Raw genomic sequence first — 24,027 nt, 5'->3', positions numbered from 1 at the left:
GGATTGATTTTGAACTTATATTTCTTTCCACTCTTATTCAGGAATCATCCCCTTTTTCTAATAAAACATCCCTCATTTATATTCACCCTTTTCATCCTAACTTTCTATTCTATATGTACAGCTCTCTATACACTATCTGCTGTACACTCCTCACACAAGGTTCTTTTGTATTAAATCACTCCACCATTCTTCATACAGCTTTCTTCACTACTCTCTCCCTCTCCTTCCACCTCTCTCCTTCTGATTGGTTATAATGTTAAGTTGATGCACTCAAGCTTAGATGATAATTTGCATATTGTTTGAATAGTCAATATATATCTTTTGTTGTGTATTTGAATATTCAGTTATACTTTGTTCTATTGATTTACATTTATATGAATATTGATATGCCTTCACTAATTTGAATGGAATGTTGCTTAGAATGCAACAAGGCTTTAATATATTAAAAACTGGGAGTTGGCCAGTAAGTTATCAACCTGACAACATGTCTGCTGGGCTGCCTCTGTGTTAAGAGTACTAGGAATGAGATATTGACAGAACCCCGTACTACAGTAGGTTAAAAAAAAGGTGCAGGAATATATATAGAAAGAAAAAAAGAAAGGAAGGAAGAAATTTAAAGAAAGAAAGAAAGAAAGAATTAAAGACAGAAAGAAAGACAGAAAGAAAGTAAGAAAGAAGAATGAAAGAAAGAAAGAAAGAAAGGAAGGAAGATATGAGAAAGAAAGAAAAAATTAAAGACAGAAAGAAAGACAGAAAGAAAGTAAGAAAGAAGAAAGAAAGAAAGAAAGAAAGAAAGAAAGAAAGAAAGAAAGAAAGAAAGAAAGAAAGAAAGAAAGGAAGGAAGGAAGGAAGGAAGGAAGAAATGAGAAAGAAAGAAAGAAATGAAGGAAGGAAGGAAGGAAAGAAGGAAGAAAGAAAGAAAGAAAGAAAGAAAGAAAGAAAGAAAGAAGGAAAGAAAGAAAGAAACAAACAAACAAAGGAAGGAAGAAAGAAAGAAACAAGAAAGGAAGGAAGAAAGAAAGAAACAAAGAAACAAAAAAACAAACAAACAAAGGAAGGAAGAAAGAAAGAAAGAAACAAGAAAGGAAGGAAGGAAGAAAGAAAGAAAGAAAGAAACAAACAAACAAACAAAGGAAGGAAGGAAGAAAGAAACAAAGAAACAAAGATAGAAAGAAACAAAGAAAGAAAGAAAGAAAAAAAAGAAAGAAAGAAAGAAAGGAAGGAAGGAAGAAACAAACAAAGAAAGAAAGAAAGGAAGAAAAAGAGAAAGAAAAAAAATTAGGAAGGAATTTAAGGAAGATAGAGAGATAGATGGATAAAAAGAAAAAGAAAAGAAACAACGAAAATTAAGGAAGAAAGAAACAAAGGACGAAATCATTCTTCAAAACTCGACTATACATCCAACATTCTCTGCTCACGAGAAAGGCGGGGAAAGTCCCTGCGTTCATAATTCACCTGTCCCTTTCGTGACTGCGTTCTAGTATATCTACAGAATGAAACTACTGAATTTTCGTTTGCACTCATTGGCCCGAATATAAAGTACCAAAGATGTGGACAACTAAATCTTTAGGAATAATTTGGATTATCATTTTGGCTTTCACTTCTTGGACAGGTAAGTTACTTTAAGCATTTATCCTTTGATAGCAGAAAGCGCTATTTTTCATAATCTAATTAAGACAGACTTTGAGAGTTAACAAAAATTAATATAGCTTCCAACTCTACGCTATTATGCACTAGTTTGTGTGTAAGATACTGAATACGATCACATAGGTATTTCATACGTGAGCCTTCATTTTTATTCTGGTCTTCTAATTTTTAGTTTAAACCTCACCATAATAACAAAAATAGTATCGTAAAAAAACTAACACTAAAATATGATTAATCTTACCAATCATACGTGTGTATTTGATCATAACGAGCATAATAAATCACAGTCTTCATAATCTTACAAAAATCATCATTCTGTTTTCATGAGAATAGCGAGGGAGCAATTTGAAATCATCACAAATGTACTCATATTCATTTTGATTTAATTGAAGCGAGTGCCAAAGGCACATTTTCTAAATTTATAGAATATTTTGCCCCATTAATCAATTAAAGATTTGTTATCGGACTCATTGTAGTGAAGATTATTATGAACTAATTATGATACAAAATGTGACAAGATGTTGTGCACAATATCAGCAAAATTATTAGTGTTAATGATGTTTCTGCATTCATGGCATTTTTAGCAAAGATATTCCTCAAATGATAATGATATGATTCTACTAAGAAACGAATCAACTTTGCTTCCTGTCAACCAGTCGTCTTGATGATGGCCATAGGTAATCGGGGGTGTACGTAGGCCTTTATGAATCATAGAGGTTAAATGAAGGTGAAACGTCAATAGAAGGATCAACAGAAATGGAATGGTTGTAAATAGAAAAAAATCATTTCAAGTAAGTTCTCTGAAACTGCATAGTTTTACCCGATTATGCTATATCATGGATGTACGTAACTGTCAATAGTAACAAAATCCTGATCGATAATTTAATTGTACTGAATCATAAATGTATTTATTTATACCAGATTACGTGGATAAATGATTGAAAATTTAGATTGAGTGTAAAGATCTCTCTTTTTTTTTACTTAGTTGCTCAGACTGCTTTCCAACCAGAATGTGCAGCGTGGGACCGGATGATTCGATCTATTACCAAGAATGTTAGAAAGATCCCAACTGCAAGGGCTCAATGTTCAAGATCTAAGGACTGTACAAGGTTTGCATGCAAGTTTCTCATGCTGGTAGGTGATTGTCTTTTATTAGAAATGAATTAAGATATGAAATATAGATTTAGTTTTTAGATAAACAGACCAATGCCCAGTACATAACACCCCAAATCAATTTTTTTATTTTATGTTTGTTTGTTTTTACTTATTTTAGGAATACCACAATGTCTCTGTTAAATAAGCACATTGAAACTCATAAACGTATATTAACAGAAATCAACAATATTTCATAGAATATTATTGATTAAATCATGGGCGACGCCAGGATATTTGGGTATAATCGAGAAAAAAAATCTGAACAAAAACTGGCTCTAAAAGTTGCTCTCTTATAGTGAGGGGGTAAGAGTCAATAAACTACACTATGAGAAGAGACCTAAGTGATCACTTTCTTACTGGATAATTCAACGCAAGAAAATCTATAATGACTCAGATTACCGCATAAAAATGATAATAATTCAATGTTAAAAAATAATTTGGAATTAAACTCAAAGTCATCGTAAACTAAAGTTATATTATTACTATCCATTCACTTTAAATTTGAAAGTCATTAATTCCATAATAATTTATGGTGAATCGTTAAAGTTCCCATTTCGGTTGTGAATGGATGAGTTGAGGTCTATTTGTTAAACATTGAAAGTTGCAAACAAATAAAATAAATACCATCTTCGTGTACCCGCTATAAACAGTCATCAATGAAGCCCTGTATCAACTAACGGACTTCAATCAATATCTATTGCACGTACCAATTAAATAACATATCTTCCGGATTGAATAGTAGAAAACTTAAATTCCCTGTCTTCATGGAGTAACTTTAAATATCAAGAACTTCAAATATGAAATAAATTTTACATATTTATATACCGCCCCCCTCTCTCTCTCCCTTATTGAAATTACTTCAACTATTAACCTGAATTAGAGTATAATTGCATATAATCTTTCAGAATTCAGATTCTTGCAAAATATATTCCAAGTTTACCGCACCTATTATAATTAACATAAGAGACTTTGTTTGTATTTGTTATTTTCATAACATGCAATTTCAGATATTTTCATCACATCATCGCTGTAAATGGAATTCTTAAAACAAAATAATTTTTATCTCTACTTTAATCTATCAGAGCAATTTTGATATGAATATTTTACTATTAATTTTATGGTGATTTTGGTGTTCCGTGGCTCTAAGGCACGGATATGCAATCTCTCCTTTTTCATGTTTTTTTCTTTCAGCGTAAGGATATCATATTTGACATCAAGCTCTTCCCGTGTACAACACCTGCACAAATGAGATTACTGGTACTAAGCAATACCGATAATGTTTACTTTGAACAGACAGTCATGAATGGAAATACATATCCTATACCAGGCGAGTACCCAACTCCACATAAAAATGAATAAATGCAATGTTTGTAATTTACCTTCTAATTCAGTCCTACACTCTAAACAATATCGGGTAAAATGCTCTGTGAGGGCAATTATGTGTCCAACCAACATTGGGCATTTCTTTTGGGCATTTTTATTTATCCAGTGTGATCAAAATTTTGCCCATTCTATAGTAATTGCTGCTTATTTTTTAACCTTACTGGACAATATGCTTCCCGCATTGGGTAAAATACTGCCCCAAATTGGTTGGACACATACTTACCCCCGTGCTGCATATTACCCAATTTTTTTTAACAGTGTAGGTACCAGCATGCCTTTGATTTCTATCCAAAAGCTACAGCTCTAACCGTTTTGTTTTGTAGGTCATAGAGGTTTTGTAAGGAAGTAATAGTTTATTTAATATTTTTGAGGAAAATGGGGACAATAATTGGGAAATTATTAACATTTTGATAAGGATGAAAGGGATATGTGGATGAATTGATACTGTAAGAAATGTTAAGTATAGCTAGTCATGTTGTATATTATAGTGTTATGTCAGTACATGGTGCATACCAGCGTTATACAAATCTTGTGAATATTATTACTATGATTTTGTTTTAATGGTTCCAATCATAGCAAGCGTGGCTCTTTTGGTGAAATTTTTTAGTCAATGTTAATTTAAGTATTTGAACATACATTATGTCAAGCAAATATTTTATCTTACTTTGATTTTTTACAGAAAAAATCTTGAACGTTATTTTACGATAATTCTGTTCAAAAAAGGGAATCATGATATTTAATGTCTCCTTTTAGTTTTGAAATAAAACCTGAACTTGTACTTGAACTCAGTGAAAGTTCGTTTGTTGTAATACTTAAAATAAACAGAGATCTACCTTTTAATTTTGATTGTATTAGCATGTTAATTTATATATTAAATATCAAAGTGCTTCATATCATCATGATATTTTTAGGTCTTACATACAACATTTTTCCTGGGATGAGATTACAAATATCAGTTCAGGTTCACTTCAAAAAATTAGCAGCTGGACTAAAAATAGGGGTAAGTGTGTTCATGTAAAAAATGAAACTCCTTTGTTAGCAAAAGAGAAAACGTTTTCTCATTTTAAATTCAATTAATGATTTCTTGTTATATTGGACAGTCTAGAGATTGGATTGAATAGTTGATATGCATTTGATCGTATATCAACACAGTTTTTATGTCAAATAATTTCATTAACGGATAGCCATAAAAGCAACTGTCTTTTATTGTTTCTTGATGGGACATAATGTACTTGCAAGAATACATTTGAACAGTGTTCTTATCATGAATTGTATGCTATCGGCAAAACAGCTGCATGCTATATATGAGTATATTTTTCATGATTATAAAGGAAGTCTTTCACTGATGACCATGAATGTGGTAAAGATATTTTTCTTGACAGAGGGCACGTGTGAAATTAATATTCAAAGAGTCACAAAGTAAGATAGCAAAAAGATAAAACCACACGAACAAATATAGGAGAAACATACACACGCAATTGTTACGTATTCACAAGGATTATGTTAGGATGTCATAACGTCTGATGTTGGTGGCATTTTCGAGACAAAGCTGTTACTTTTAGCAGACATAATGAGCTCCAGAGTGGAATCGTGCCAAAATGTTTCAAACAAAGGATTTTTTTTTATTTGGATATACTTATTTATAGTTCCTGTTTTCGCTACCTGGGAAGGTGACTATGTTATCTTTTGACGCAATATCAAAGGGTGTAGAGCCACAGATCAACCCAATTATCAGAATTGAAAATGTTAATTATAGAGTTCGAAATTAGTCAAATCACAATTGCATACTTCGATTATGATATTATCTTTGATGACTAGATTACGCACATCTTGGCCTAATGAAAGAATATATAACTTGTAATGTCATTCCATAACCTTTTTTCATTTTTAGCTGCGATTGAAGTTCTCTGGACCTACTCCTCTCATCACCTTTCAATATCCTATTTTCCCTGATTTCATAATCCCTGTCAGAGAATGTACAACAGCAGGTAAATCTAAACTGTAAATGGATCCATGTATCTAGCTAGATTCATACTAAACACATTATGTTAGGTTCGGAATTGTTTACAAGAACTATCTAAATTGATAAGTGATTTAGCAGCAGCTTATGAAAATGTGTCTTTATTCTTTAAAACTTGAAGAGCTCTTTTTTCTGAATAGGAATCAAAATCCTGTTACAGATGTATTTCTAAGAATGTCACTGTTTAAATAAATACGAGAAGAAGATGGTAAAACGATGCATTACAGGGGAATAGTATGCATACATTGTCATGTCACTGATAAGAAAGATGATGCCAACTTTGGAATCTCATCAAATCAAGCCATTAATCACTTTATCAAGCACCAAATGAAATTGAAGAGATCTTCTCATGAAACATTATATCGTCGAAATTGCGGATATATCAGGAATTTTCATGAGCTTTCATTGACACAACAAAATATTTTCAAGTTGCTAATTTTGAGAAAGTTATTCAGTTTTGTGGTTTAAATCAAGCTTGTTTATTTGGTTTTTGGTAGAGACACCAGCCCTCATCCACTGTAGGAAAATGAATAGTACAGTGACCTCATTGACCCTTCCTCGAGCACATACCTGTACCATGGCAACGGGATGCGGTGGATTGGCGTGCTCTGGAGCTGTTGTCTCGGCACCTTCAGTCCAAGTAAGTCTGGTCTATCTTCTTTCAGTTGATATTAATGTTCAGTCACATTTTCTTTCAGCATTTATATAATTTAGACCTACGATTAATATAAATTCTCCTTCTTAAATTGAGTCGTCTCTCTCTCATATCTATATTAGTTTGATGATATTTCTCAATTTCCTACATTGTCTTACTCTTATATTCCATTTTCTACTGTTTTTTAATAGTATTTGGATGCTACACTTATCAGTTTGAATGCTCTGTAATAACTCCATGGTCATCATTTAGTCGACTCGTTAAATATTGCATTAGAGTTTCATGACTGTCTATTGAAAAGTGGATTCATCACATTTTGAATATGATTTTAGTATAATATTTATTGTGATGACCTATCTATGAATTTTAATTCACATCTGTGTCCAATTCCCTCTGGCGTATAGCCACGGGGTGGGGGGGGGGGGGGGGTTGAGACATTATGTTCACCTGTTAATCGGCGAGCAAGTACAAATAATCAAATTCACTTTTTATCACCGTGCTAACCATTTACCCTGTAAAAATACACACGAATAATGTGTTTGAGTTTTCAAGTGCTTTATAACATCTTACTTGAATTGCCATTTTTTCACCCTGTCAATATATTATTTTGTATAAAATTGCTCCTCACAGCAATACACCCATTTTATACACCGTGTGTTATGTATTTTCAAAATCGAAGTTTAAGCTAATTTTCTTGCTCGATCCTTACACTATAAAAAGCAAAGTTTGTTGCTTGTTCGCTACGCTCCCTGTTACTGTCCCCTGCACTTTCCTCGGTAAATTGCTTATTTTTCTCGCCTCCCCCTCAGACGATTAATTTTAAAAAGTATCTCTGTTACGAATACGCATTTTGAAAACCATTGTTTTGAGTACCATGATAGTATTTGTGAAAGAATAAACTAAAATTGATTAGCATATAAAATGAAAAAACTACAAGGATGGGCTAAACTATACACTGATGACATCTTAAAGCCAATAATCACATTACCCCATAAGTACATGAACATTAAGTCAATTACGATGTTAAACATAGATGGGCAGGAAATGTGGTAACGAAAGAACAATATTTAATCAGCCTTAACCGAGGGCAGGAAGTTTGATGGAAATGATCTTCAAAATGGCTCTTTATCAGATTCTTTTAAGCTTCTTGACCTGAGTCGATGGGTTTGATATTAACGAAGAGAGAAATTATAAATAATATGAACTGGAATATAGGGTTTCCGAGGCCCTGACTTTGTACTAATAAAAGCTGGTTGGAGACACACTAGAATGGATAGTAGACAAAGTGGGTGTAGACCAAGTGGCAATTGACCGTCATGCTAGTCTGTCATGTTTCCAATTATAGACAGGCGGTACCGACTGTCTATCAGGATTAAAAATAAACAGCAATAAGCAAGCTCTTATAACCATCAGTGACATGTCATTGTAGTCTTTGGAAAACTTATAGGATTATGACCCAGTTCATCAAGCCAATTGTTAGTTGACTGTTTAATTATCTATCAATGGATTATTCATATGTTTAATTGTCATGATTATGAGAATTCAATTTAAATTTTGACGATTTCATTAGACGATATAAAATATAATAGGCTTATGCTTAAACACAAAATAATATTTTACCATTAATTTATTTATAAATTTGGTCATTAACTTACGTAATCTCTCTTAAGAATCATATTGCATTTTGATTCATCAGTTTTTAATGAAACAGGTATAACGACAGGCTTCTGGTGTAGATATTTATTAACTTACATTAAAAATGTATATTCAAATCTGCTATTTCTATACTGCAAGAATAATTTTCTAATGGAAGATTAAAATGAAACAGAATATCACATTCACTTGACAGTGGAATTGTCAGTTGTTAAAGGTATACATCAGATTAGCCTCTTTCCTTGGCGAAGACGGCTAGAATACAGTGAGTCAGACAAAGTACTGTTCAACCCACTCGCTCCAAATACATGCCCTCTCCAGCTCCCTAGCTATGGTATCCATACAGTGCCAAAACGTTCCAAGTCTCATATACAGGAAGGTGTTTGTTCCTCCCTGGCTATGATTCATTTAAACTACGTGGTGGGTACCTCTGTGTTACCATGGCAACAATGAGTGTATGCACTGTCACATTGATCATGTTATATATTGTCAACTTACAGCACAACCATAATAGTTGGGGCAAACTAAGAAAAAAAGAAGACAAAAAATACAATTTTTACTTTGTATCTTTCTTATTTACATGAATGACTCCTTGTCCCCACTTTGGGTGAATCAGGAGTTAAGGTAGGCCTACGCAACAGTTATAGAAATTACTTCTACTCTTACTTTAAAGGTCAATGATTATTGTGGCGAAGTGATTGAGTGTTCTATTTATATACAATGCGTCATGTTATCTCACTAATAGGAAGGAGGTAACCTCATGATTTCATGTACTTCTAGATTACATTTCTCCCCCCCCCCCCCAAAAAAAAAAAAGAAGAAGAAGATAAGGTCCTCAAATACAAATTTCAAGTCTATAAAATAATGAGATAATATGCCCTTATGATGTAGGAAGAACCCCAGAATAATATTTACCTTTTACATTCACTATTACCTCCGTACATTTCGTTGATTTAGAACACAATCTGACTTGTAATTAATTCATGTGTAATTTTGCCAGGATGAAGCCCCGTTTTTAGCATTTCAGTAATTTTTCGATAGTTTATCTCCCATCATGCCCCAATTTTTGCTCTATTTTAGAACCACTTGTTCGAATTCTGAAGATTGATTACATAGCTTCAACTTGAACTTTACGTATTTCTAACATTTAATTATAATTATATATCATTTTCAACTTGGGAAAATCCCGTCTGCTATTTCTAAAATTCTAAAATTAGTTCACGGATTGAATCCATATAAAGACTATTCATCTCAATAGCATATATTAGTGTTAAAGATTATCTCTGTCTGATATCTAGAATATACGTTGCTACTTAGAGCGAAAAGTGAAAAAGATTAAATTATACAGTTTAAATAACTAACAAAACATAAAAACAACCTTTAAGGACAAGTCCACCCCAACAAAAAGTTGATTCAAATCAAAAGAGAAAAATCCAACAAGCATGACACTGAAAATTTCATCAAAATCGGATGTTTAATAAGAAAGTTATGACATTTTAAAGTTTCGCTTAATTTCACAAAACAATTATTTTATTCACATCCTTTTCAGTATGCAAATGAGGAGACTGATTACATCACTCACTCACTATTTCTTTTGTATTTTATTATGTGAAATATGAAATATTCAAATTTTCTCACTGTTGTCGTGTGAAACAACGATTAATTCCTCCCTGAACATGTGCAATTAGCATTGTTAAATACTATATGGTTCAATCAAGTTGGACCTTATTGTCATATCTATGAAATATGAAATATTGTATAATTCAAACAATAAAAAACTAAAGAAATAGTGAGTGAGCGACATCATCGACTGTCTCATTTGCATGTCACTGAGTTGCGCATATCACTGTTTTGTGAAAAATAAGTGAAACTTTAAAATGTCATAACTTTCTTATTTTACGTCTGATTTTGATGAAATTTTCAGCATAATGCTTGTTTGATTTTTCTCTATTTATTCAAATCAACATTTTTCTGGGGTGGACTTGACCTTTAACATTCAGGTCATCTGAAGTTTTGTTGAGCATATCCAGCATATGTCGTTGGTGAGAGTGAGTGTGGAAGATACAGAAAACGGTCATGTATTGACTTGATGGAGGGGGTACAAAGACAGGTAAACCTAAAAGGCGGGAAGCCTGGGAGTTAGCATGAGAGAGAGACAGACAGACAGAGTTAGTCACATAGTAAGAGAGACAGACAGAAGAGATTTTTCACTCATCTACATGATTTCAGCATTAACTTAATTCATTTCCTGCTATTTGTATTCCTTTATTTCCTGTAGATATTTCTTCAAATAATGCATTGTATGTGTCATTCGCCTCACAAATTTAAGATGGGACAAAGAGGCCTTGAAAAAACATAAGAGCAGGTTGAGCTCTCAGCTCCACCTGGAACATCTCTTCTGATTTAGTAAACAAAAACTTAATTTTGACTTGTTTGATCACAAGAAAGATGAGGCTGCATAGTTCGTTAACGGAAAATACAGGGAAGCGCCGTATATATATTTATTGAATTTCAACCCGAGGCAAACGTCGAAAAGTTTAATAACATGTGCGTATGTAGGAAGTTGGTTCCTGCTAAAAAAGGGGGCACTTTCTAAACAGGAATTGCTTGATTTAGCCACCAAGCTTGCTTCTTTCCGTCATGTCTCCATGGATACATTAATTTGGGCAGTCATCAGGAGATATCCAAGCATGACTCCTCCTTAAGTCACAGCTTACCGAGAATAAACTCCCCCTGTCTTCATGGAGTGACTTGCCTGGAAGATAATCAATATGAAATGGAGACGAAAGATGAAGGGTAGTTTTATGGACGATTTCCTTGAGCAGTTTGCAGGATATTGCTCGGATCATTTTCTCCAAAGATTTATTCTGGCATACATACTGTAAACCCGTTCTTAAAGGATATGAAAACGTGCTGCAGGTTTATTGCTTTAAGTAATTTAGCTCGAATGATGATTGACTTCCCCAGCTGAAAATGAAAATAGCTTCCAATCTAGCTTATTTGCGCAAAAAACCTTATGTTTTTCAAAAGTAAGGTAATTTCATATAAACATGACAATGTTGCAGATAAAATATCATGTCATTGAATGAGTCAATTGATTAATGCCTGTGACCCCCACCCCTTATATATTCGAAGATATTAACCGAACTATAAGTCTGAATGTTTTCAGTTTAGTATTGTACTGATAAAAAGATATTTCAAAGTATATGATAATCCATTCAAAAGCTTTGATGTTGACAATGAGAAAGACTCAAAATGTTGGGCAACATACTGTCCACTGTGTTGGGTAATGTATTTGGTTTGGTTTGGTTTTATTTACCATATGTTGGTAATATGTTGGTAGTATATATATATATATTCTGGGCAATTATTATGATGCAATTGAGCAAATTTAATACCCAATTATTAGTTTTTACTACCCAATTTGGACAGATTTTACCCAATACTTGTGCGGACAATATGTTGCCCAGTGTTGGTTAAAAGTTGGGATTTTTTTTTTGCCCAACTATTTTAATAGTGTAATAAAGAGATAATCGAATTTCCTTTTTTTTTGGTGAAAAAGTGATTTTACAACTGTCTGGTTAATTCATTTGTATTAACTTATATTCAAATTAGAAATAAAATACAAAAGAAAACATTCAAATATTTTTTTCAGTTTCCGTTTACAGGCTTTTATTTCCCTCCAATTTGTTTCCTTATTCTCTATCTCTCATAAAATCAATATCTTTATAGTTTTTGATAACCTGCATATGAATACAACATTATGTGTATTGTATCTCCATAGAACATCCCTTACAATATAAGTGTAGAGATGGATGGCTGTGATAGCCCGCTATCATACACGGTTGCCATATCAACTGCCCTGGGAAGCTGGCAGTATAAGTTTTTCCGCTCCAAGGATATCATTGTGGGTAAGTTCAATTTCTATTTGAAGAACGGAACACCCCGAAGGATTATTGATACGGTCTTAAATAAGGGGGTGTTGCAAGAAATTTATTTGCAATTATTAATAGCAAATTTCAGTAACAAATTTCATTACAGATTTTCGATTGATTGATGAACTTCAACGACAGTAGATAAACTGAATTTTATGTTGCAAGAAGCAAGCAAGCATTCACTTTCTAATCTGTGATAAACATTAAGCCGTATGATATATCTTATGACCTGAAAAGGACTTGCAGTAGATTGCAAGTTTACCACAAGTATAATTATTATCTACTGTGTCTTGAATTATTACACTATGGAGGAATAGGCTCAAATTGTGGCTTTAGAGGTGGAATATTTTGGTGCCATTCCAGTTGCCTTGCCAGATGCCATGCTAGGCAAGAAACATCATTTTATTATTTCAGTATTTTCGATCTTGTACTTTTTATTAATCTTTATTCATTGTTATTTTCGTGAAGATATGATATTTCCTCAACGAACTGCCTTTGTCAAATTGTCAATGAAGCCAGATCTCAACCTAGAGACAATGACTACTTCGGTAAGCACTTCTTGATTTCATAATTTCTCTCTAGAAGTAATGATCATGATATCAAGTCATGACATATTGAATATGTTTGAGACAGAATGATTTAATATGATACCTTTCATTGAATGCGACACGCTTAAGGGGTAAATCGAAAAAGAAAATGTGCATCATCAGGCAAGCAGTACAAGTGTACGATATCCTGTCGTATTTGTGATCCCCCCCCCAAAAAAAAAGGTTATTTTTTATGATAACGACTTTTAAATATATTGCAACACATATATTTATGAAAAATGAATGTAAAGAAAAATGTAAATGCTGGTTGCACATTTTATGTCGAATATCATGACATATTTAATGTTTCAGTCAGATGAGTTAAATGATTACTTTCATTATATAAAAAAAAACATTCCATTTACACACAAAATAATCGCTTGAAGGATGTGAGTTTTAATCGTATCTTTGGTCATCTTGAAGGTTCGTGTATAGGTAGTTGTGGTTTTTCGTAACACAAATCAATATCCATATCAATTTCTACACCTGTCATTTTCAAAGTTAGAGTTAATCTGTCAGATTAATGGAAACAGCTGATGAGTTCGCCTCGTGAACGATTAAGAAAGTTTGTCAGAAACTCCAGAAAGATGGAAGAGAAAAATATCGATGGATTGAGAATAGAAGATACATTTTTGATGTGGATTTTTTTGGAGATAATGGAATGAAGAGTTATAAAGAGCAGTGCAAATGTACAAAGAAGCATTATGCTGTTTAATATTAGTTCGCAAGCTTGTTTAAATATACTGTCACTGCAATAATAAAAAGAATGTCAGGAAGTGTAGTTAACCAATGAAAGATTAATGTAAAATGAATTTTTTGCTGATCGCATTTACATATTAAGCTACAATTTACATTTTTCAAACCATTATTAATCATACTAAAGTACAATCAAGTCATGCATAATGTATAACAGTGTGAAGTTCATTCTGACTGATTCTATTTTTTATATAGTTATTGTATTTTAAAACTTAGGAATTATCGTATTTTTATTTATTGAAGTATCATAGTGGTGACCTAATGATGATTTTCGGAATCTAAATTCGTCACTTCTTTATACTTTGATAAAATCATTTATATGAAAATTTCCAACTGATAAGACTGTGTATAGACATCAATATTCTCATGTACTCATTTTCCTATTCCCCTCTAGCTGATATTGAGAAGCTGTGTGGATAGACTGTCGTGTTTTGATACTGGTTTATTAAACCAGGTTGCAATTCCTATTCCACCTTGCAGTGAGTATGAATACTAACTTAAAATTATATTATCACTACCATAACTACATTCATTACTCATTCACATTACAATTGTTAAGATAAAAAACGATAAATTATGAGATAAGTCTATTGCCAAGGAATCTCTATAAATAATACTGTATAATGTATGTGGTACCCTATGGAAGAAATATGATGGTAATGTTCAGCTCGTAGTTTAAAATGACAGAAGTGTCGCCAAGATACCACATTCTATGTCCCATGTTGGGACCAGTCATTTCCTATCTAACAGAGTCATCTTAAAGTGACCTCTATTAGCTTTAAAGACGGGGTATAGTGATAATAAAGTAAATAAAAAATACTCCTGATCAGTCATGGTAAATTAGTTTTGACAAAATGACAGAAAGTGCGATGACAAATTAGACTTAATTCATAAGAGAAATATTCATGTACATCAAATTAAGTTATGCTCTTAAACAATTGTGACAATTTTGAGATAAAATGAAAAAAAATATCAGAAGAACGTACCACCTAAAAAAGTTAAATTCATAAGGGGCCCCGATGACACATTTTTGTAGAAGTTGTGAATCGCATGAAAGATAGCATCCGTTTTTAAATTAAACTGACACAATTCCAAGAGCGATGTGAGCGTGAAAAGATTATCACATATTCGAGTATGATTTCCAGTATAATTTTGCTTGAAATAAGATTGAAGCATGATTCAAATAGAATATAAATCAGCACTGCAGCATCGTAACTAAATACTAGTATAATGGATTATTTACCCTTTTTTCTCAGATTCAGTGGCCCCCACTGGTTCATCCCCCACCATGGGGTCGACGCCCCAACAAGATGAGTGTCTCATCTGGAGAAACGTAGAGACGGAGTTGATTCAATCAGCTGGACCTGGTTATGGTATTACATCATGCACTACTATAGAGAACTGCAGTGGGTACAACTGCACTGGGGAATTTGAGGTTAGAGTGCTTCATAAGCTCTGTTACAGAGTAGTTTTGCTCTTCTTGGTGAATCAGAATGAAACTGGAAATATTATTTTTGGAACAGTTTCCTTCCTAAGAATCATACAGTGCTGATTAATTTCTACTGTTTATCGTTTCATTGGCAGAAATCGTGCACCACCCATTACCTTCAATCATCCATCTGACTTTTTGTATGTTGCTTAAAGAAACAATCAGGCCTATCATGTATTTTATTGTACATTAATTTTTCTTGTTAATGTTAATTCTCTTATATCATTGTGTGAAAAATATAATTCACCATTCCCATCTACCTGACAGTTAAATTCCTTTATGATTGCATTAGTCTCACTAATATTTCCAGATTCTTGACAGTTTATATCATGCCAATGTCTTAATATATAAGCAAATTCACATAATGTAGTTAATTGTATTTTTTGTTTTCAAAGATTGTAATATGCTAGTAATAATAACCTATTTTATCTGTTTTCTATAGGGTCATAACTACACAATCGTGACGGTACTAAAGCATTGTAGAGACCCAGCTGTACTTCATATGATTGTTTCTAGTGTCACTGATCGTTTCTTCTGGCAAAAAAGTATCACCCACAATGAGAATATAACGGTTGCTGGTAAGAACCAAGGTATGCATTATTCTCTTACAATTCAATTCATTCATTTATTCATTCATTCATTCATATGAACATATTATTTTTTGGCAAGATTTGACCCAAAATTGTGTTTGTCATGATTTAAAATGAATGTAACAAGATTGATTTAGAGAAGGCGCTAGTCCCTAAAAACAAAAGCTTGTGGCAGGATATGCCTGTAACACATGTGCATTTACAATATAATATATACTACAAAAAGTGAGGAAGAAGGGCCAAAAGGAATTCAATACCATCCACGAATATTTTAAGAGTTAATCTATAAAATAGGAAATAGCACATGTAAAGTAAGAAGATTTTAAAATACATACCCAATATGGAATTAGCAGAATAAGAAGAAAGATTAGATGCATGGGATAGTGAAATGCAAGAAAAGAAGAATGCAAATTGATAAAATTATTATAGTTAATTTTCTTTATAGAAAATGAGCATAATCATTTGAGTGAATGAGATATGGAATTCATCTGAAGATTAGGGTTACATTTTAATTTCGATATGCAGTGTAAGAAATGATATAGGCATTGAGAAAAATAAGATAAAACGTGAAGATTAGAAAAGGATGGGTGATCTGACGATGAATAAACAAAAAAGAAGATGAATATCTGGATTAGTTCAGACAGAATAAAAAAGAGCAGAATGAAACAGACTCACAGAGAGTAAAGAATGCCTGAAGATGAAAAAAGAATACTGTCAAACAAATTAAAAAATAGAAACCAGGATCATAATGAAGGCTATCTCAGTGAACAAAATATAAAATGGATGAAGAAAAGTAAAATCGTGAGTGGAATATTGAACAAAATAATGTAACATTGTAATTTGTTTAAAATATTTTATGTCAGGATCATCAGGAATGCTTGGTTTCCATATTCACCTGCTGAAGCTAACTCCTAAGCAGGTTTTAGTAGGGGTGTTTGCTCAAGTAGGTCTACCGGGTCTCTCACCTCTCAATGTGCCTCTCATTCAAGATCAGATCATGCCTGTCAAACAATGCCCAAGTAAGTCTGATGTGATCCTGATTTTTTTTTGTCAAACAATAAGTTGATAGCGAACTTGAACATATTTTGAATTTATTTGTCTTGCCACTGTCTGGTACCTCTAATCATGCTAATATAGGTCACGAACGGACATCTAAATTCTTGAGTTTCAAATAACCATACCGCTCATTGTCTAGTGTCCCGGTAGATGAAATATGTAAATACTTATATTTTACAAATATTCAATCTTATTCTGTCATTTTTCGTGTTCATTCTTACATTGTAGTGTACTATGCCTAATGCTTGAGTACAACACAGAGATAATATTAAGTATAAATCAGAAACTCCTAGAAATGGCCAATAGGTTGGGGACTGTATATCAAGTCTTTGAAAAAAAGATTAGGTAGCCAGCAAGCAAATAAGTAAGTATAAAAAGTTTTTTAAGTTAGTAAATAAGTAAAATTATGAGTGATTAAGTAATCACAGAAGTAGGTAGGTACAAACATAAAATAATCAGATTAATCAACTCTGCTTCCATAAATCATATCTTCTGGGTCAATATATTAAATTTGGTTATATTTCAGGTGTCACCAATGGAATCCCTGGGCAAGGTACTAATGGAAGGGGAACAGGAACCCATGGGAGAGGTCATGGAGGGGGTAGAGCAAGGAGACCAGGAGGACGCCCTACTAAGAGTCCTGTACAGAATATGAGAATGAGAGCAGGAGGTAAATCATCAAAAATATATTGACAAATTATTCATTCAAAATGTGTGATTGTGAATTGGGATTAATATTCTGGTTTAAGCCACCTAGCTGGTATTTTGCTTGGTTGCATGCTGTATATCCAATCCAGTCCTTGGATTTATATCGTGTCAATGTTAAGTTTAATACTCAGTCCATTAAAGTTAAGGATATAGGTTTCACAGGGTAAACTATAATTGACAACTGGAGGTTGATTATCCAACACATTGACAGAATCTTGAACTTTAATCCTCTGGATCCAACTATGAAATTTATCCTAAACTTTGGGTGATATAATAGATTTGAGAAAAAGAACAGATGAAGAAATTACTAGATAAGAGGCAATGCTTGTAACATGATTTATTAACTGTGCAGAGTATTTTTATTGGGGTGGGGGCAATTCAGTCAATAGTTAGATGACTGACTGACAAGGCTCGAAATGGAAGAAATTGATAGAAACATAACAAATTTCATGCTGCTGTTTTTCACCCTCTTCTGCCCCCCCCCCCCCCCTGTTTACAGCAAGTGTAGGTATTGGACTCTCGATAGGTGTAGGAATAGCAGCACTGATGGCTACGGTCATGATCTATATCTACTACAAACAATTCCCAAGCCAGGATCGGATAATCTTGGTCCATAGAGCAGCGCCACCGACCACAGCAAGGACTTTATGATGATAATCAAGAAGACGTGTCACCCTTTCACAAGGTTAAAGAATCGTAATTTGAATGATTCCAGGGAAAAAAATAAGGCTAATGACAAATTCTTAGCACGTGTGAAACCAAACTAAAATATGATTAGAATCATGAACGTTAATCACAATTACGAATTCAAATTCTACTTAGGAGGTGAATTCCAGCTCCATTCCATTCAAATCAAATCTTCCGAGTGAGCGTGTGTAAGGTCCGATGATTCATGATTCTAAAGATGAATTGCAATCATCATTACAATGATGATTGAAGATTCGTGTGTGAAAAGGCCCTTGCTTACCAAGAGATTGTAATATCCTGAACAAAGAATGATTTGTCACATAAATTATAAGTAATTGTCACTTGGTCTACATGCATCAACTTTGTCTATTTTACGTCTAGTCTCATCTCACATGGCCCAATGCTAGTTTGTCAACAATGGGTTCTTCTACTAACCATTTTGTGAAATTGTAATTTAGCTCTTTCATCTGCCTAGTTTCTAGCTTGGCTATACCTGTTTTATCTAATATCCTTTGGGTCCAACCGGGGTCCAACATCACCAAGTCTATATGCTTAGAAAAGCTGTTTATGAACCAAATTTTCATTTGACGAAGTACAAGAAAATAAGAAGATGCAGTGTAATTGGACCACGTGCATAAGACTAAATGGTAGACGTATGTACAAGATTAAATGATGATAGGACCAAACGGGAATTACACCAAATAGATAGTAGACCAAGTGGGTATATAAAGCACACATATCATCTCTGTGTATGTTATGTTCCTGTGAAACTTCTGGGGGAAAAAAATAGTGTGTTATCACAAGAAATTAAACTTCACTGTGTACTCTCGCCAAGGAGTTTGACTTTGTGCAGGGGTATACCCTTTTTTAATGGCCAAGAGTTATTGGTAATAAGCATAGATAACTACAATAAGAGAGTAAATAATCAATACTTGAGGAAGGCTCACATTTGCAGCCAAAATGTCACAGCTTTAATTTGCTTAATTCATTTCAGGTTTGATTATTTACTCTCTTGCTTGAATTATCAACCTTTTCCATAGTACAGAGGTATACCTATGTTGTTACCTATTGATTACTGTATTTTGTAATTTACCTGTAGATTTTTCAGTCCTGGTAGGCAACAGTTAGATGTCACAATATTGTGAAGCAGACATGTATGTATGCTGAAATTTAATTCAAGCTGCCTGGTTTAGTGGGCAGTATAAGTTTGTTTCAATGAATTATTATTAATTAAAAATATGATAAATGAAGTAGAACTGTGGAGAGATTGAAATCGACATTAAATATGTATTAATATGTAAGATTATTGAACAAATAATGTTCATAGAAACTGTAAATATTGCTTTCCTTAATCTAATTACATATTGGAAACTGTTATGTCAAGATGAATGCATAGTTTATCATCATGTGCAAAAATACAAAAATGTTATCTGTACATAGGCTTTTGAATGTAGTCTATCATGCTTTGAAATACTTAAAATATCTACTTATTTGCATTGGAATCATATATTTTGTAAAATATTACACAAAATCATGCTTGTTTTTTAAGTTTGAGAGGTTTCATGGAAATGGGCACTGCAATTAATTGCAACATATTTGAAATTAATACTTGGATAGTAATGGAATTGTAGCTTGGTAAAATCTCTTAAGTCTAAGACCAAAGTAAAATAGGTACAGCAGTAGCCAAATAAAAATGTTTTTATGCAAAGATTTCACACAAATTATTGCAACTAAATATTGTTACTTCTCTCATACATAGAATGTACTGCCATTTTGTATGTTTTTATATTGTGTTGTAACAAGTTGTACATATGTGGTATGCATGGTCATGTTCACATTAATGCTGCTAGATTGAATATATTTTGCTTCTCATACCCTGTGCAATATACTCTAAATAAGAAATGGTGCAACTTTTCACAAAATTTGAATTGTTTACCAGACAATCCAATGATTTCTTAAAATCATTTGTTAATCACCAGCTAGCAATTTCCACTTGTTGGACAACCAAATCAAATAAATAAAATCATATGATGAGAATCTAGAAAATATATTTTGGTGAATATTGATGGTGCTTCTGAGTGCAATATGATAATAGATTCATCTTGACTTTTGTACTTGTGTGTATAGATTATGAGTTGGAATATACATAATAAATATATTTTGCCCACCTAGGTTACTTTCCTAGTCATTAATTGTCTCATTAATGAAATCAATTTATACAGCAACAGAGTACTGAAGTGTGACATCATTAAATATTTCAGTAATATTCATGATGAAAAACCTCCACAAGCCACAAGTGACAAGAATAGTTTCATGGTGGCCCTGGGTATGGCAACATGAACACCTGATAAGCAGTGCTATTTGACTTGGTTTGTGTTTCAAACCAGACCAATTTACACTGATTTAACTGGGGATTGGTAGGTATTCCACGAGGCCTCATCTCTAGTCCCGAAATACAATTCTACTAATTTTGAGTTTGTATGTTGTGTTTTTTTAATCAGGTTCTGCAGATGTATCATATCCAAAATGCTGTAAATAAAGATAACAAGTGGAATGCCTCTGGCCGTCTCACCTGCATCACGCGATTCAATATAGCAGCAGTGCTGATTTTGAAAACTACTATAACTCGCACAAGATGTTCAGTGATACTTGGTTACTCTTATTTCCACGTTTTATGAACTAGACCAATACACTTATAGAGATATGATGGCAATTCAACAAATACCCCCAACGTGGCCAAAGTTCTTTGACCTTACATGACCTTTGACCTTGATCATGTGACCTGAAACTCGCACAGGATGTTCAGTGATACTTGATTACTATTATGTCCAAGTTTTATGAACTAGACCAACACACTTTCAAATTTATGGCTGTAATTCAACAAATACCCCAATTTGGCCAAAGTTCATTGACCCTAAATGACCTTTGACCTTGATCATGTGACCTGGAACTTGCACAGGATGTTCAGTAATACTTGATTACTATTATGTCCAAGTTTTATGAATCAGATCCATAAACTTTCAAAGTTATGATGGTAATTCAACAGATACCCCCAATTCGGCCAAAGTTCATTGACCCTAAATGACCTTTGACCTTGGTCATGTGATGTGAAACTCATGCAGGATGTTCAGTGATACTTGATTAACCTTATGTATAAGTTTCATGAACTAGGTCCATATATTTTCTAAGTTATGATGACATTTCAAAAACTTAACCTTAGGTTAAGATTTTGATGTTGATTCCCCCAACATGGTCTAAGTTCATTGACCCTAAATGACCTTTGACCTTGGTCATGTGACATGAAACTCAGGCAGGATGTTCAGTAATACTTGATTAACCTTATGGCCAAGTTTCATGAACTAGGTCCATATACTTTCTAAGTTATGCTGTCATTTCAAAAACTTAACCTCAGGTTAAGATTTGGTGTTGACGCCGCCGCCGCCGTCGGAAAAGCGGCGCCTATAGTCTCACTCTGCTATGCAGGTGAGACAAAAATGGGACATGTTGGCCTCAGTAGTCTACATGGTACAAAGTCAAGGCCATATTTGGCAACATATTGTAACATGAAACTTCTTTAGCTTCTTGTCCCATTCGAATCCACGTTTTTCTACATCTACTACCCCCTCCATAATTCTTAAACTCACAATATTACACTATAAAAGCACACAATAGATTTGATTCACTGAACCTATTGTTTTTGGCTTTCAATACAGGGTAATGGTAAATTAAAGAATTGTGAATGGAGATGTCAAAGCATTGATTAATGGAAAAGACTTTCTAAAGCTATGTACCTGATAAGAAGTTTTCTTCTGCAACGTCCATATCATAATGACAGTCATTTGGATGTAAAAACGTGACATTGAAAATATTTTCTTTTAAATTATGCTACAAGAGAAAATAAGCTACAAGACAAGCCTTTCAGAGTACCATTTTAATTTTTCGTATTTATTTAACATGATGTGAGACATAAGTCATTCATATATATATATATATCCTGCATCTTAATATTTTTTTTATTTTTTTTCTTCAACTTTCATAACTTAATGTACTTTGCACATACTTGCATGCTATGTCACTCCTACACAACAAGCTTACAGCGTGTTTGTTTGCAAAATAAAATTACACCACTTATAATTCTTAAGGATACGTTCCACCTACTTATGCAAAACTTTTGAATGACTAATTGCAATTTTCAAAAGAAAAATTGCTCATATTCAAAGTTATTACATACATGTCACAATTACATATCACCTGCCTGTACAAAAGGCATGTATATGTATAATCTTGTTAAAAACATGGAAAATTAGAAAAGAATCATGATAAATCAGCACACCATATAAACAATATTTGTGAAGTCATCACTTTGTTTTCCATGGATGTTTGAATTAACTTGTACAAAGTGTCACATACTGATTGACACTATTGAGTAAGGACAGGGAAAGATGGCAATGAAAGGAGAAAGGAACAAAATATATATTCAGTTTTTAAGAAGGGAAAGTACAAATAATCACGGTTTTATTTCCATGGCCCTCTAGTCTATCCTAGACAACATAGATGGAACTACAGTTTATTTTCATGGAGATTTCAAATTGTCATATATTTTCATCTTGCTCCCTCTATAGTATTCCATAAATTATGAAACAGTGCTAAATTTTAATGGAACCAAAAATCAAGTACAAACTCAAATCTTGAATATTAACATAAATAGTATCTTTGCATTCATTTGGATACTAAAATTTCATAAAAAAATAAAGCTTTAAAAAAATATTTAGTGAAAATTATTTTCTTTGTTTTTAACAAATAACATTGATTAGTTTTACTCTTCACTCGTATTGGCCAATTCATCCTCATTCAATTGATATAAATGATGTAGCCATGGTCATGGGATATAACAATGATTGCAGTTAATAATATATGAATTTTACAGTCTTGAACAAAGATTGGTCCATAAAATCAAGAACAAAAAAATTGCTGCCATTTCTGTACCTCGAGGGATTTGAAGATGTAATCAAAGATACTACAAGGGGAAGATCGGACACTTCGGCAATTTTTTTTAACGCTCTATTTCGCTCATGGGAAGAGCACCCAACAGCGTTGAAACCTTCACACATAGGCACACTGCTGTGTATAAAACATAAGGGGGAATGAGAGAGGTGATGTGGAAGAGGGTACAAGGGCAGCGCATGTGGCTAATTCCACTTATTTTCTTTCCCAGAAACCTCAAAAATATACCCGGTATTCATCTCTAATTTTAGAGAAAAATAATTCCTCCACCCCTCCACCATATGTTTTGTACACAACCAAAAATGGTGATACGTGAAGGGTGGCGAATGTTTACTTACTCAACGATGTGGGGCGCTCCTCCCGAGCGTTTCATTGCGCACTCTATTGACTGTCCAGTCTTCCCCTTGTAGTATCTTTGATGTAATCAATTCATTCATACTAACAAAGTATTAAGCAATAAATAAATATTCACAATTAAGGCAATACTATCTGTTCAGTGGAAAGCTACTTTTCCACCATGATTACCAGTAGCAGTCCTGGGACGCTAAAGATACTTTGTAAGCAGGCTTCAAATATAAGAAAACATCCCTTTACTTAGTATATCACCAAGTAATCTTCTTGAAGCCTCATAACTACAATTGAAACACGGGTACTACAAAATTCATTTATCGATTGGAAGTGATGAACACCACAGGAAGAAAG

The 24,027-nt window shown here is 33.2% G+C and overlaps 1 protein-coding gene across 1 annotated transcript; it reads left to right on the top strand.

The window, feature by feature from the left end:
- Nucleotides 1-1,461: 1,461 nt before the first annotated feature.
- LOC129283537 (uncharacterized) lies at nucleotides 1,462-20,490 on the top strand. Its single transcript, XM_054919308.2, has 14 exons — nucleotides 1,462-1,612; nucleotides 2,633-2,781; nucleotides 3,994-4,129; nucleotides 5,097-5,185; nucleotides 6,077-6,173; nucleotides 6,703-6,845; nucleotides 12,298-12,424; nucleotides 12,917-12,996; nucleotides 14,186-14,270; nucleotides 15,048-15,226; nucleotides 15,723-15,870; nucleotides 16,734-16,889; nucleotides 17,453-17,596; nucleotides 18,134-20,490. The coding sequence occupies exons 1-14, from the start codon at nucleotides 1,549-1,551 to the stop codon at nucleotides 18,283-18,285; spliced, it is 1,749 nt and encodes a 582-aa protein (XP_054775283.2). The 5' UTR covers nucleotides 1,462-1,548; the 3' UTR covers nucleotides 18,286-20,490.
- Nucleotides 20,491-24,027: the final 3,537 nt, after the last annotated feature.

The sequence above is a fragment of the Lytechinus pictus genome, chromosome 3 (genome assembly GCF_037042905.1).
Source record: "Lytechinus pictus isolate F3 Inbred chromosome 3, Lp3.0, whole genome shotgun sequence".
Classification (NCBI taxonomy): Eukaryota; Metazoa; Echinodermata; class Echinoidea; order Temnopleuroida; family Toxopneustidae; genus Lytechinus; species Lytechinus pictus.
The sequence above is the reverse complement of the archived record's forward strand: the minus strand, read 5'-3'. Positions and strand labels throughout refer to the sequence as shown.

Bases quoted from the DNA above. Each gene is read 5' to 3' on its own strand.
- LOC129283537 (XM_054919308.2), top strand. From the start codon at position 1,549: ATGTGGACAACTAAATCTTTAGGAATAATTTGGATTATCATTTTGGCT. The intron at 14,271-15,047 runs GTGAGTATGAAT...CTTTTTTCTCAG, and splicing joins AATTCCTATTCCACCTTGCA to ATTCAGTGGCCCCCACTGGT. The intron at 15,227-15,722 runs GTTAGAGTGCTT...TGTTTTCTATAG, and splicing joins ACTGCACTGGGGAATTTGAG to GGTCATAACTACACAATCGT.